This window comes from Ammospiza nelsoni, chromosome 1 (assembly GCF_027579445.1).
Source record: "Ammospiza nelsoni isolate bAmmNel1 chromosome 1, bAmmNel1.pri, whole genome shotgun sequence".
Taxonomy (NCBI): Eukaryota; Metazoa; Chordata; class Aves; order Passeriformes; family Passerellidae; genus Ammospiza; species Ammospiza nelsoni.
Genome location: NC_080633.1, coordinates 20241449 through 20257538, shown reverse-complemented (window position 1 = coordinate 20257538; position 16090 = coordinate 20241449). Strand labels below are relative to the sequence as shown.

Genomic DNA, 16090 nt, shown 5'->3' with positions numbered 1-16090 from the left:
TCCCATCTGTACAAAGTGAGAATTCTCCAGAACAGTTTCCTTTGTAGTTTACATTTGTATTATTGAATATTACTATTGATTTAAGGGAAGAGGTTGACATTCATAAATAGTAGAGAACCCCAGCTGATAATAGATGTATTTTTTGTTATCTTTCCCTTTGAATATTGAACAGTTGTATGCCAAATTAAGGATGTGACTGAACCACCTCATAGTGTCTAACATGTTGATGAAAATGCCTTTTTCTGGAAAATGTCTGAGGTCTTGTGGACATATAATAGAAAGACTTCTTACTGCTTATTCTATGTGTTTTATATTACTTTATTTGCTATAGAAAGGTTTCTCAACATAGTTTTGTTCATACTTTCAGGTCTGGAAGCAGTGTTTCTCAGGTTCTGGGACTCCATGCCCACTATCCTCTCTCACCAAGGTTGAATGTGGCCAGGACAGTGTCCTCTGGTCTCAGAGTCGGGACTGTGAATCTAAATTAGAGCTGGTTGGTCAGGCTTTGAGCAGGATTTGAGGGAAGTGCTTTCCACCTGTCGCATTTACTGAGCAGCTCTGGCAAGTTGTACAAAGGTGATTTATCACTGCACTGCAGCTTCACCTCCCACTGTAGGCTTTGGTCAACAGCTTGGGGTATGGTGGAGAATATGAAACAGTCACATCTTCCAGTGCAGCCAGTGAAGATCTCCCCCACTTCAGATTCAGCTATAACATCATAAAATGCTTTTAGTTCACTGTTTAACCAACTTTTCATTGATCTCCTTGTAGAAATTCCTTCTAACATACCTCAGCTATCCAGAGTTTGTAAAACTCATTTCTCATGCTCAAACTGTTCTGATTTGTGGGTTTCTGCTTTACTTCAAGCCATACTTTAGATTCAATCTCCAGACTTTTCTCCCATCAGAAATGGAGCCAGTGAAACCACTGACCAGCTCTCAGCACCGGGAAATGCAGATGCCATGCCTTCTTCCACCCTCCAAACAATCAGATAGCAGTTGGACCATTAAACCAGAGATCACAACTGAATATTTCGGTCTCTGAGGTAGAGATGTTATGCAGCAGTCCAGGCTCTCATAAAAGCAGTGTTACGTTGATCTGCTTCAGGCAAACTGTCAGTCTATAGCTGTATAGCATTTCACATGAGCTTAAAGTTGTACTTCTAAAGGGCATGAAGCAAATTTTTGACATATTTTTAAGATTGTGGATCTGATACCCAAGGAATGTTTATTTTTCTGTGCCTTTACTAAGGAATTCAAGCAGTAAATAGGTTTAGATTTCATTTATTGGAGCCAGAACATGGCAATCCAAAATTTTGTTCAATATAATTTTATGTTGGATTTTTGCTAAGAGTAAACTCAGGAGTGTGAGTTAAGCTTTTTGCTTTAGTTGGAATTTAGTCTTTCTCACTGTAGTAGATGTTATGAATATGATGAATATTATATGATGAATGTTAGTGGTTTTGGAAAAGCTTTGCTTAAAAACTAGATGTAAATTCTTTTTCTCTTAGCATTTCTAAGTCCATCCTCAAGAAGATAGGTTACAAATTTCAACATGGCTTTGGAGAGGGAAGACTGTATAAAAGAACTGATGTGTCACAGTTCTCATTAAGTGTGTGTCCTGTTACAACAATTTTCCTGGTTTGTCCTTTTCTTTATGTTGGAGACATAGAGCACCTGATTAGCACTGGAATGACAATATTAACATGTACTGTATCTCTGGTTTCACTTTGCTGGCAAGTGGCAAACCAGTGTATGCTATTGCAATGTATCTTTCATGAATCCAGGCCTAGGTCTCTTATTCTCCAGTATGAGGATTTAAAACCTGAAGAAAGTAACTGAAATTTTCTTTTTAAGTTGCCCAACTAGCATGTTTTACAGAATATATAGGTGTAGAATTACTCAGGCAACATGGAAAGTATCCACCATTTCTGTTACTGAAGATATTGGTTTGCCAGCACTGTAAGAGTGGGGGAGTTAAAAAGACCTTGTGCCTCCTTCTCTAATCAAAATCTGTTCTTTTCATTTCTTGTGAATGCACATTCACATGCATCTAAGCAATTGAAATGGAATCTTTTGATCTTTATAATTGTTTTTAGCATTGCCCTGCTTATGGTATATGCAGTAAACTCAGTATGAAGAGGCACTGAGTAGCCTCTCTTGCCTTCAGGTAAGAATTTCTGGTAATCTTAAATAAAGCAAAGCACCAGGTTATGACCCATTGAATGTGTCACAGATTGAATGTGTCTTAAAGAGTATTGAGTGACTGATAAAAATCAATACTTTTCTAATAACAAATTTCCAACAAACAAAACAAAGAAGTTTCTTCAGTGCTCTGTCATGGACTATTGTATCGAACAGCAATATCCTGCCTTGCTGTTTATGTTTTTGGTTCTTTTTGGTAATTACTGCAAAAGATTTCTCTTGTGTTTGTGTGTGGGAATGGTAAAGATAAGAAATCGATTGAGAAAGTTTTGGTTGTTGGAGCTTTCGTCTGCTCTTTGTTGTGGCAGTAACTTTGACAATTAACAGTTTCTTCTAAAATTCCCTTGTGTAAATGAACTCAAGCTGTTGTTTTTCTAACTTTCAGTTGTTCAGAATGCAAATCAATATGTCAAAGTACTTGCAATGTTTACAAAACCAAATGTTTGCACTCAATTTGAGAAAATAAAGCCTTTTTCCTTAAAAAAAAAAAAAAGCGGATACACTAATACTTTTTAAATCTTTTTTTCCTGACACCCCAACATCTAAAAGTCTTTCAAAATTATTTTAATTTCTAAAGCTTTGCTTTTGAAATGAGATGCATTTTTCACATACCTGCATTGACAAGTCAGTATTATTATGCATCATCAACAGTGATGAAAGCACTTTTCCCTGTGTCCTTGGGCTATAGTAGTGAGATAGCAGAGGAAAGATGTTCTTGTTAACAAATAATTTTTTTAAGGACACATAGATTTCAGTCATACAGTAATGTCAACTCAGAGCAAGAAGGATAATGGAGTATTTTTTACAGAGAAAAACTAAGAGATCTAAATTATCCAGAAAGCTCCTCTCCCTGGGATGTCACACTCAGTCTGCTGATTAATTACTCTGGCCTCTATACCAGACTCTGGTTCTACAGGAACTCTAGCTTTGATTTAGAAGAAGGTATGCTTCTAGCCATGTCAATGTAAATAAAATCTTCTGAAAATATTTTGAAGCAGCTCTGGATTTTCACACTTATTGATGGATTATTCCAGTAATTATAAACTATAACATTCATTTGATTTGGTTTTGGTTTGGAAAATATCAATGCTGATGCTGATGCTATTAAATATAATAAGTTTAAGAAGGTTAACAACTTATTAAGTTTAACAACTTTATTATAATCCTAATTAGAACACAATCTGGCCACTTCTGGAAAGGATAGTAAAAATATTTTTATAAATACATTAATAGCAAAAGGAGTGGCAAGGAAAACCTCCCTCCCTTATTGGATGCAGGGGGTAATATGAGAAAAAAAATGAAGAAAAGGCTGAGTATTTGAGACCCTCTTTGCCTCAGTTTTCAATAATAAGACAGGTTGTCCTCAAGAAAAATTTATTTTCTCTCTTGATATTGGCAGGTAAATTTAATTTTTTTTCCAAAATACATTTAAGAAAAACACCCTTATAAAATAAGGAGATTAATCCTTCTCCTAAAACATGTTTAAAAATATAAATGTTTTACCTGTTGATTTTGCTCAGGGTACATGAACAAGGGGATAATTAACTGGTGCAGCTGTTTTCCTCTGTTGTATAAATCCTCCTCAATTCAAAGATTATTTATCTGAAGGATACATATAACTATAAGGTGAAAGATATTTATCTGAAAGGGGCTCTAACAGCCCCTAAGGCCCTACTGCAGCCTAGTTTTGTCTATGCAGCTACCACATAGGACAAAAATCTACCCACAAATAATCTTCAAGAAACACTGATTGGAGGAAATATTTACTGAACCTTGCTAAGGAGAAATTTCTCTCAATTAAATACCTCTCTCATACCCACAGGAATCTATAGAACAGACTGTTTGAACAACTAACATTAAGAAAAAGTAGGGAAGAAAGAAAGACAGCTCTAAAAAATTCTTTTTCCTGTAGTTTGGTTTTTTTTTTTGGGGGGGGGAGGAGGGAAGGTTGTTTGTTTGTTTGGTGAAGTTTTTTTTTCCCTACAGTTTTAAAGCCTTAGAAATGACATTTAAAGAGAAGCTATACTATGGAAGGACATCCAGAAGCAAGTCACGTTACAGACTCGGGCAGTGTAATATCACTCATTACACATGCTTGGAAAGTTTCATTCATGCCAGGATTCAGGACGGATTTTTTTGTTTTTCCTCAGGAAACAAAGACTTCCACTTTTCAACTCTGCTTTCTTTTTTTTTTAACCTGAAATTGAAAACAATGCTACAAAGGGACCTCAAAATTCAATAGTTATTGAAATTATTGATCATTGAACTGCAAGGGAAAATATTTTAAGGCATGAATTGCATCCTGAAATTTAAATTCCTAGTTTGTTGACAAAATAAATGTTTTGCTAAATTTTTACTGCAATCACTTAAAAGAAAGGTAGGATTATAATAACTAGCTCTTAAAAACAAATGCCATTTAAATTAGGCAGCAATTTTATAATAAATCTCTGTCACTCACACAACAGAGATGACTGAAATTCTGAAGATTGATAAGAGTTTCTGATGGTCACTGACTGATTCATTGATGCTATTGCACCATTCTTTTGACCAGGACCATTTTCAGAAATTGTGTACTAATAAAATTCTCACTGATGCTTTTGTAAACTTTTAGCTTTGAATTTCAAACAAGTCTTTTTCTTCTGGTTAGAGATCACCCATTTTTCTTGTCTCCAGATTTGGAGATCTTTGCCTGATATTATTGCTAACTTGATACATATTTTTATGTTGCTAAGAAATCAGGAATTTAAATTTAATAATTTCCCTGCAAATCTTGCTAGATATTGCTATCATATTCCAATATGTGTTTGTATTTTAAATTTATTTTAATAAGAATTGCATTATGAGGATTTTAACTTGAAGAGGAGAGGTTAATGCTTGTTTTCTTTAGCTGATATCTAGAAATCAAGTGACTTGTTTTCACTTTAACAAAAACAAAGGTTCTAACAACATTTTTTCAGTTTGGAGTATTTGTAATTTAGAGTCTGGCTGAAACAAATGCTGTGGGATGGAGGTTGCCAACGTGACAACTGAATACCCCATATCTTATCCTCTTTCTAGTAATAAATCTGTTTTTCAGACCTCTTGATAAAATCCAGCCTTATGTCAATGTTAGCTCCTTTAAATTAATACAGTGGTAATGGAAACAAGTTTTTAGCACCCTGTGATTTTCAGTATCGAGTAAATCAGATTCTCCCTAGTTCTGCATCTTTTAGATATATACATATTCTAATTTTGTCTGTTGAGCTCATATATTCATACTCCTATTTTAAAGTAAAATTATTCTTGTTCATTTATTTCTGGCACAGCAGAATGTACAAAGTAAATGGGAAGGGGTCAGTTTCAGAATGTTGTGTTTCACGTCTTGATTACAGAATGTACTAAAGTTGCTACGTTTTATTCAGAGTCCTGCAGAAATTGATCTAAAATGAAAACATGAAACTTGGAAATAGATCCTGTGTCTGAGTCCTACAATCTTTAGGCTGTACAATAGTAGAATTATCCCTCAATAATGGCAGGAAGACTGCACAAAAAGGACACAATCAACCTTCTGAACTCATAAAAAAAAATCCATTAAAAGGCAAACCTCTGTAGTTAAAAGAAAAGTTTCTTCTTCCAAATTAGGGCTCCTAAGTAGGCTCAATTTTGCAGCTAAGATAAAATGATTCAATCCAGCACCACATGAAAGGAGAATGCCAGCAATTAAGTCAGACTAGAAAACTTTGTTAGTGATGGAATGCCTGGCTGGAGCTTGCCCTCTGAGGCTTTACAAGGGAAACAGTCATTTATTTAGGCAATCACTTGACAAAATACAAAAGAAATAAACTGATAATGGATTGGTACTTCAGGGGAACCAAAGGCTTTTAATAAAACTGCTCTGGACCACCCTCCTCCTCCTAAATATTAAGTTCTCTGAAATGTAACCTTCCAGTAACCCTGCTGGGATGCACGGCGCTGTGATTCACCAGGACACCCTCATTCTTCTCTTTTCAGGCTCCTGCTCACATGGCCATAGGCAGTGCCAGAATGGCAAGTGTTACAGAGCAGAACAAAGCTGTGATTTTGAAGACAACTGTGGGGATAATACAGACGAGAGTGAATGTGGAACTTCCTGCACCTTTGAGAATAGCAGATGTGGCTGGCGAAATTCCCTGGCTGACAATTTTCGCTGGGTGCTCGGGGTCAGCTCGCCTCAAAGCCTCAGGCCTCCCGGGGACCACACGCTTGGAAACAGAACTGGTATGGTGTTAGTTCACAAGTAAGGGATAATTGTCTTCATGAAATGTCTCATGTCTCCACAGGCAGCAGGGGAGTTCTAAAATCTCTAATCAGGGTGTCATTTTTAATGAACAAGATGTATTACAATAGAAAAATATGAATTACCATTGTACAATAATTTTAATGTAGGAAAATTGAATCTTAGTTGTTTTTTATATGAGTCGGGCAAGATAATTTGATATCTGTCTGGAGAGAGGCATTTGGTCTGGCTGCAATTTGCAAAGGTGAGTTAGCTCAGCTCTGAGATCCACTGGGTCCCACTCCTCCAGAGCCTGAGGTCATTTTCAGGAACCTCTACAGTTTCCCATAGTGACTATTCATACTTTAATTTTAGATAATGTTAAATAATTAGATTTAAGGAAACAAATCTCCTTTGTTAGTGCATGTCCTGGTTTGTTTTGGCCAAAGCACTCAGTTATCTGCTCTTGTTCTTGCTGCAAGCTCTGTGCCTTCATACTTTGCATTTGAAGGTCCTATAGCTCAGACAAAAATGTCACCAAAGCTGAGCTCAGAACGGACCTTAAATTTAAATATTCATAGCAGAGTTACACAAAGACATGATAGCAGTCACTGAATGTTTACACAAACTGCTGAAGGACAAAACTCAATGAACTTCAAAAAACGTAGGAAAAAAAGTCATTTGCATCGTCACTAATATATATTTTTAAGGTATTATCACAAATACACAACTACACTTGTTAAATATGTGCTTGACCTCAGATTTTGGATCCCATAACACCATGGCAAACATCTATGGTCATATCTGAGCCAGGGAAGTGTCAAAATTAGAATGAACCCATTTCTTTCTGCATTATCTAGTCAACTAAATTTTTTTTTGCCTAATTCATATACAAACATTAGTAGATGTGCAATTACAATTTTTGTGTTATTTATAATAAAATTTATATTTATGTCATATACACATTTCTTATTTGTACAAAGGAAAAAAATGAATTTGAAAACTTGGGAGAATTTTTTATGCTTCTGATTAAAAATAAAGATGGAAGACTCAAGGAACTTTTCAGTGTTGAAAAATACTAACTCTAGGCATCTAATTTTGCAATTTCATCTGACTAAATAATTTATATGTTCATTAATATTCAAACAGACTAAAAATGACCAAAGGAAATATGAACCATTAGGGATACTTAGTGATTTATACATGCATAATTTTTTTTCCTGTTACACAAGTTTTTATATAGTGTGACTTACTGTTTTGAAGATTACCTTTCAGGAGACTTTAGCCTGAAATTTATCATGATGTGGCTATTCTGTGATGTATTGTCAGAATTGCAGCTACTGCAGTTCAGCAGGGATGTGTAATCCAAGTAGCCATAAAAACATGGAAGAGTTCCCAGTCTTCTACACAGGTCCACCCAAAACTTGAACTGCTACCACCAGTTTATTCCTTTTATTCCTATTATAAGAAGTGCACAAGGAATGGGAACTGGTCATTTTTTCTCCTGAGCTGAGGTTCACTAGTATGAGACTTATGAGGGAAGTGTTCTTCATACATCCCTGCCTTTACTTTGCTGAGTTTTGAAATTTAATTTGAAAATGTAAAACATTTTTTCAGTAATACATCATTTAATTTCAGGACATTTCCTATATCTTGAGGCCACTGCAATAAGCCTAATAAATGAAAAAGCCCATGTGAAGAGTTCCATATGGAAAGAATCAAGTGGGAGTTGTGTGATGAGCTTCTGGTACTTCAAGTCATCAAAAGCCATGGGACACCTTCAGGTTCTGATTAAGGTAACAAAAAACCCCTTTTCTTTTGAATATATTATACCTGTAAGGGTGTTTGTGCTCAGCACTGTGACATTCTCTTGTTTAGCTGACAGACTGGAGAGCTCCCACGCACCTCCTGGTTCTGTGCTGGTTTTTATTACTCCAGTCTCTTAATGCTTTTAGAATTTCTCTTCCAAGAAAAGCCACCTGAAAAGCCAAAGAAAATCTTTCCAAATCCTCTTTTTATTTTCCCCTCTTCACATATAGTACCTTTCCCTTTGATTTTTTCCATGTGAGGCTCTTTTCATATTTTGCTGACATCCTTATTGGTATTCATCAGCATACACCTCTACTGTTCTTATGGGATGACACACAAAAGAAATTACCAACATGTTCAAAGTGAGAATAAAATGCAAAAATATGACTGCATTAAATATTTTTTATATAAATGGGTACAGAGTATAATCAATTTTATTTAGAAATATTTTTTCTTCACTCAGTGTGAGACTACCAAAAAATTGCTTAAAAATAATGTCTGGTTATTAATTTGCAAGTGAAAACCCAGACATTGTAAAAAATTGGCTGTTCCTTTGCTGTTCATTAAAAAGGATTAACTGCTTGTAAAAACCTTTTTAAAATCATAATATGGTTCAGACTAGAAAGTAATTCTTATGTAGAAATTAATAATCAATGTTCTTCAGATACAGTGACCAAATATGAGTCTGTGCTTACTTGTATCTGTGCATCTCTTCTGGTTATTCAAGTATAAATCATGGTGCAATTTATTTGCCACATGTCTGTTAACTTCTCTTCTTACAATATCTCTAGTAATGTCTGGGTGAACTGCATTAAAGTTTCTGCTTTATTTCCAATGCGTATATTGGCTGACTTAACTTTAAATGATAAATTATATTTTTTCCCTGAAAACAAATTACTAAAAATTATTTCTCTGGATTATTCTGGATAATATAAAAAATAATTTAAAAGCCTGAAAGATAAAAGACTTCAGTAGATTTGGTACCTAGAGATACAACTTAGGACATTACTGCCTAAAATATAAAAAACAATAGGTTCATTGGGTTGATTGCCTTTGACAGGCATCAGGAGATTTCTTTCATTAATTAGTCCAAACACCTACAAATAACAACAGACCACTTATCAAGTAACTGTATATTTATTGAGATGTTTTATACAGCTCTTTTCCCCAGAGAGGTTCAAATTTGTAAAGGAGGCAAAATTATTCCATCATTGCACCTGGGATTTTTTGCAGATCAACTTAACTTCACCTGTTATGCTGTTATAAGGACCCATAAGTCCGTATTTTAATTGGAGTTTCTATTCAGCAGTGTCTGAAGGAATATAATCTAATTAAGCAACACATAGTCATGGGAAGTCATACTGGAGCTTCTCCTGCTGGTTCAAACTGCAATACCTCAATATTTCCATCCAGATTGAGTATCCCTTGATTTAAAGTAAAATTAATGTCAGTGAAATCAGATCTCTAGGTAGTGATTAGCTGAAAATAAAAAATGTTAATATGATCTAGGAAGGTAATTACCATCTCAAGTTTAAAAACTTAGCAAACTGTCTCTGGCTGAAGTCATTCCATCCATTCAAAGTTTAACTGAGAGAAGACTGTATAAGCCATGGAAAAGTGATGAACAATATAAAAATTTCTCTTCTTCCAGAATTATCACAGTGGAACAAAAATGGTAAGAAAAGGTAAAAAGCCATTTTTAGAAAAATCATAGTTCATGGTATGCATCAGTGTCATTTCTTAATATATGCATTGCTTGTCCACTTTCAGGAAGTTGAAGTATGTTATCTATCATACTACTAAAGAGATATCTCAGATTATGAGATAAACAACAGCCAGAAATAAAACTAAAAGATCATAAAAGGGTACTATAGCCAAGTATGAACCTCTTTTGTTAAAGTTTGCAGCTGGAGAAAATCAATACATTTTCCCAATGGAATTTCTCTGAAGCTACTGTTGTTTTGATTTTTTTCTCTTTGTTTTGATTTTTTTTTCTCTTGAAATTGTACTACATATTCTTTGAAGAAAACCATCTGTATATGGAATAATAATAATCCAGTCAAAGTGATGGGCTGTTGAACTAGCTGCAAATGTATAGTATTCTTCAAATTGACCCCTTCAACATTTATGTAAACAAAAGATATTGACAGTGCAGCTATTCAGTGCAGCTGAAATACCAACTCACCACCCATCTGAATTCAAATTCAAGGTTTTTGATAGCAGTGCAAAAGCAAACAAAATATTCCCTAAAGAGATCTAGATATAACTAATCAAAACTTTTTCCAGTGAGATTTTGAGACATTCTAGTTTTGACTGTGGCAGTTATAAGAGAATACCATCCATTGCAGGAGACATTTCAAAGTTCAGGTGCAGCATGTTCACTGTGTCTGTTTTAGTGTTGGTGGTGGGGCACCTCGTCAGCATTCAGTTTCTTTTATGAGTCAGGAGAAACTGTGCATTTTTAAACATGTTAATAGAGAGCCAAGCAAGAACTATTAGGTGAAAGGGATGATGCATTTCATTATTCTGCTGATCTAAAAATAGCTTTCTACCACCACCTAAGCTGTCCCTGCAATTAACAAAAAAAAAGAAGCAGAAGGAAATCAGCAGCAAAGGATAAATCCATTTGTTGAAAATAACTTCTGTGGTACTGATGTCAATTGCTTTTGCAAATAGACATTTTAATTTAAGAAGATAATTGAGGATCTAGTACAGTTAGGGGAAGATTCTCTTAAAGACTTGAAACAAGCCTCCAAAAACAAACATGCAGATGAATAAGGAAGGTGAAACCTGTCATTAGTAACTCCCTCTGCTGACAATAACAAGGCTAATACACACAGGATCTCATTAGGAAGTTCCAGTGGACCTTACCCAGGCATTTAATCAACTCCATCCAGTTAAAAACGAGCAAAGACACAAGGACATTCAGGAAAACAAGAAGTCCTGACCAGGTCATGGCAAGTAAAGCCAGGGCTCATTTAATCTGTGGCAGCAGCAGCCTAACCTGGCCAGGGCAGCAGGCAGCTGGAGCCAGCACCCAGCCTCCTGCATCCAGCTGCTCAGGGATGCTGCAGCACAGACCCTTTCCCTGGCTGCTGCAGCACAGATGAAAAATAATAATGTATAATAATTATACCTGGCTGCTGCAGCACAGATGAAAAATAATAATATATAATAATTATACCTGGCTGCTGCAGCACAGACCCTTTACCTGGCTGCTGCTTCTCAGCAAATCTGGGAGCCCCTAAGTTGTTCCCCTGGCATTGCCATTGCTTTTAACCAGCCCAGTGTAGAGAGGAGAGAGTTGTCCTGTGGAAATGTGTGGCTTAGCAGGTGCCACAGCACAGGTAGAGATGAGTCACAGTGGATTTTCTAATTCCCTGGTTAGTTTTAATGGAGCTAAATTTTACCATCCCAGGCTGTGGGTGTGAAAATCTGCCACAGAGGTTCTGCAGATGCCAGCTGGTATGTTCTGGACATTTGTATTTGTTGGATCAAGTAGCTTAAAATCACATTTTCACAAATCAATATAATTGACCCTACTTCTATGGGAAGTCACTCAAGAATAAGGCTTAAGGAAACTGCTTATTCTACCTCACAGCATAAAATAGAATGTGTATTTCTACATTGATTCTTCTCACTGACTGCATGAAAAACAATCGATCCCTCACATTAATGCAGAAGTTAGAGTCTGCATTGGGTTCAGGTAACCTCAAAGCAGATTACTTGACCTCCATAAAACTAGAGGAAAAAATTAAGTTTTCAAAGATTTGCTTGTATGCTTTACTTAAGAGTTTGCAGAAATCATGCTCCAAAAAATGTAGGCTATCTGTAGATTTAATAAACATAGATATAAGGTTTATTTTGTAGACAAAATTAAGATATTAGCAAAATTCTTTAAAGCCAATAGCAAAGAGTAAATTTTCCTAGTATTTAGTTCCATATAGCTGCATAGTGGTAATGGCCTTTATTTAATGAGTATCTACAACTCGGAAAAGGACGCAGTTTTAAACTATTTACTCCCATTACTGACCTGTGAACTGTTATTAAAACTTGTAGTTGAGTCAATGAAATGTCATCTGACTAATGAGAGAGAATAACAGAATATTAGTCCCAAGAGTTCTGAAGGAAATCAGAGGAGATACAGTGAAATACAGTATTACTTGGCAAGAGTAACTTTTACGGCGTTTTTAATTCCCAGGGAAAGAAAATTTTTTATTTGTATTTTCTGAATCTCAAACAGCACTTTTTATATTTTTTAGACATTGTTTCAAACAGTGTTGTTTTAGGCCTGATTCTGATTTTGACCCAATGACACAAGAATATTTCCAAGCAAATTGAGAATGAGAGACTGATTAAATAGAAATAAATCAGTTTTCATTTAAAGCTTTATTTTTCAAAAAGAGTTTACATAGAAGGTGCAATTATGCACAATTGTAGGTGAATGCAGATACCATTCAGTGTGTTTCATTTTCCCAGATGAGCAGATTAGGAAGTTATTTCAATCTTATTGTCAGTTACTGGAAGAACATAATTCATTGTATTCCTATACTGCAACCAGATGTAAGTGTTCATTCCAAAGAGTTGATGAGAGAGAAAAACATATTTGAACATCCTTTAAAGGAAGAAATTATTCAAAAAAGAGTTAAAGAATCACCCTTGTATTTTGGCATCTTTAATGTGAAGATGAGAGGTTTATGAGAGGATTTGTAACCTACAATCATTGTTTTCCTAGAAACAGATGTAAGTGAAATTGTTGGTATGTGAATTTTTAGGATTTTTTTCTTTACATTCTTTGAGAACTTGGCTTTTTCCTCACTCAGGAGGTGAGGGTGATAAAAGGTATAGGGTTAGTGTGACTAGGGCATGTCTCTGCCATGCAGGGCAGTGCCTGGTTATAAACCAGGCAGCCTGACAGATTTAGGCAGGGAGATGCACTCAGAGTCCTTGGAGCAACTCAGCAATAGCCTGACACATCCCTCCTGGAGTCACAGACCGTGTATCCCAGAGCTAGTGCCACCCTCCTGATTTCTACCCCAGGCTGGCACCAAGTAGCATAATGTGAAATAGATAACATATGCACTTTCAGTCTCCTCCAGAGTGCACAGCTCCCCAGTGTTGTTTCACTGAACCCACTCCTCAAGTCAGAGATCTCTGGGAGTGATTTACTTTATTGATTTGTCATCTTATAATCTCATAGAGTGCTATCACATTGCTGCTTTTCAGCATATGAGTCTTTGAAGTGACTCTGGGATCTTTGCTGGGCAGACATATTTTGCATTTTTCTAGCACTTTTCAGGGCACGCATTCAGCAGTGAAAGTTGTGATTTAAATGGGTCTCAGGGCAGAGTTCTTTGAAGGATCATAGAGCTGCTGTTTAATGATTTTTACTGCAGCAACTGACATCAAAATCAAATCTTTTTATAATAACTGTGAAACAGGCCTAAGACTTTGTCTGAACAATAGCCTCTGAGGTACAGCCTTGGGCTTTGAGCATTTTCCACACCTTCTCTTCTAAAGAACTCAGAAATTTAATTAACCTTTTTTTTTTTGAGATAATAAATAATGCAAGATGTAACCTTGTGCCTGCTGATACCTTTTACAAAGCTTAAAATATTGATCAGATGTAAAATTCCAAGACAGTATCTAATTTTCCTGATCAACAGCCCCACTTAGAAAAAACTCTCCAAATTTCTTAGAAATGTTCTAAGAAAAAACCTGAACATTTCGAAGAGTTCCATTCGACCTCAGCAAAGGTGGAAGATCTTTTTTTTTTTCTTTTTCCTTTCTCATCACTTTTTACATCCCAAAGCCTCTTTGGTCTTCCACTGAGAGAAGCGTCTTTCTTTTTTTTCAAATAAATCCTGAACTGAGCAGATGTTACATTGTGAAACTTCATCAAGATCAGATGTAGCACTAGCAGAACATTAGTCTTTTACAGTTTTTGTATTCCTTTAATGCAACTTTTATTTTTTAACTCACAGATAAGTTTTAGCGTCATGAAGATCAAGATAGTCCTTGATCTTTGGCAGGCTTGCAGTGCCAAGTTGTAGTGTGCTTAAAATTACTTTGATTAATCAATAATGGTCCTTAACACAAGAGTCTAATTTTTATCCTTGTAGATTTTTTTTTTTTTGGTGACCTTCAGCTTTGAATTCTCGTTAGCTTCAGAAAGAAAAATCAAATGAAACCAACCAACCAAAAAAAAAAAACAAAACCCACAACAACAACAAAAAGAAAAACAACAACAACAAAAGCCCTAAAAACCACCCAAAACAAAACAAAAAAACCAAAAACAAAACCATAAACAACAACAACAAAAAACAAAAAAACAAAAACAAAAAAAAACCAAAAAAAGAAACCCAAACAAACAAAAAACCTCAAAACCACCCCAAACTAGTTGTGTTTCTGTATTTGCCATAATTTATTTCACAATTATGGGAGGATCTGATTCTGGTAATTTCCTGTGAGAGTCAGACTAGGAATTTTTAAGTACACATATTTACAATTGCAATAATCTCTAAATGTATTTGTTTTTAGGTTGACCCCATACCATTAGGTAGAATTGTCTTATCATTGCACACACTAACATGCAAGAGTGTTGTAGAGAGCAGGTATTTGCAGCAGAGAATAACAGTGTCAATGCAGGGGGAGCTTTGAGAGACACCAGTTTCTTCCCACCATCTTACTATGCAAACAAAACCTTCCACAACCCTGTAACTTCACAGTGCTTGCTGGTGAAAGGGTCGTTGCAGCTCAGAGATTAATTTCCTGCCCACTTGTGGAAATCCCATAGTCCATCCACTGCAGTTTCTCCTTTTTGTAGACTCAAATTCTTCCAATAGGTCTTTCTTTTCAGTTGTATTCCTCAGGTTTCCAGCTTCCCTCATCACTTCCCCATGTTCTCATTCTTTTGTAACTTGTTTCTGCAAGATTTACTAGGCCGTATCTGCAATTAAAAAATATCAGAGAACTCAAATAAGGAATTTTAAACTGATTTTAAAGCTGAAGAAACCACTTTAACTTGATTTTCTGTTTAAATTAATGTAGTTGCAAGAGATGACACAGTAATTCTACTAAAATCAGGAGTTACAGACTATTTGCATTAAGTCTGGAATATGTGGGTGTAACTGTGTGGTCTGCAGGGTATATTTGATTTTGCCTTCAGCAGAAGCACTACAAGTAGAAGATGAACACTAAAAATTGCATTTCTCAGCTCCCACCTACCAGATTTGTAGAAGGCCTTAATCTATCTGTGATCCTTGGTTTTTCCTTGGTTCCAGTTGTTTAGATGATATAGAAAGTTGGTGGGTTTCTTTGTTTGTGTGTTTGTTCTTAATAAATAAATCTTAATTAAAAGTACAGATATTATGGAATCAAAAAATAAGGAGATTTTTTTTAACATTTAGCTGCAATGCTGGGCTGTAAAGTGAACCAGGAATAAGTGGGTGTCATCACAATATGAGCACTTTCTTAGTAGAATCGGGGTCATGTTTTCTAAAGAGACTGAGCATGCCACAAAAACCCACAACCTACCAAACAAACAAGAAACACGAAGCCTTTGAGACTGTATCTAACCAAACATGATGTGGATGCTTCTCAGATTTTCATACTAAATGAAAACTGTGAGCCAAACTTTTTTGCTTAATTTTCAAATTCATGCAAGAGAGAAAAAAATATTCGTATAATGGAAAGCATTCTTGTTTGTTGGATAGCAGTCATTGAATATAAATAGAATTACATATTTTAAACTTGTTTTAATTCTAACTTAAGAAAACAATTGAAAGGTGGTGAATAAAAAAGTGCAAGTAATCTTATTTTTATTTCCTTTCAAAATCCTCTC

At 35.5% G+C, this 16090-nt stretch overlaps 1 protein-coding gene across 1 annotated transcript in view; it reads left to right on the top strand.

Moving 5' to 3' along the window:
- Positions 1-16090, top strand: part of MALRD1 (MAM and LDL receptor class A domain containing 1) — a 233828-nt gene that overhangs the window by 110640 nt on the left and 107098 nt on the right. Inside the window, exons 27-28 of the mRNA XM_059477538.1 lie at positions 6195-6440; positions 8077-8234. Coding sequence (XP_059333521.1) covers positions 6195-6440; positions 8077-8234 — 404 coding nt within the window. The remainder of the gene's footprint in view (positions 1-6194; positions 6441-8076; positions 8235-16090) is intronic.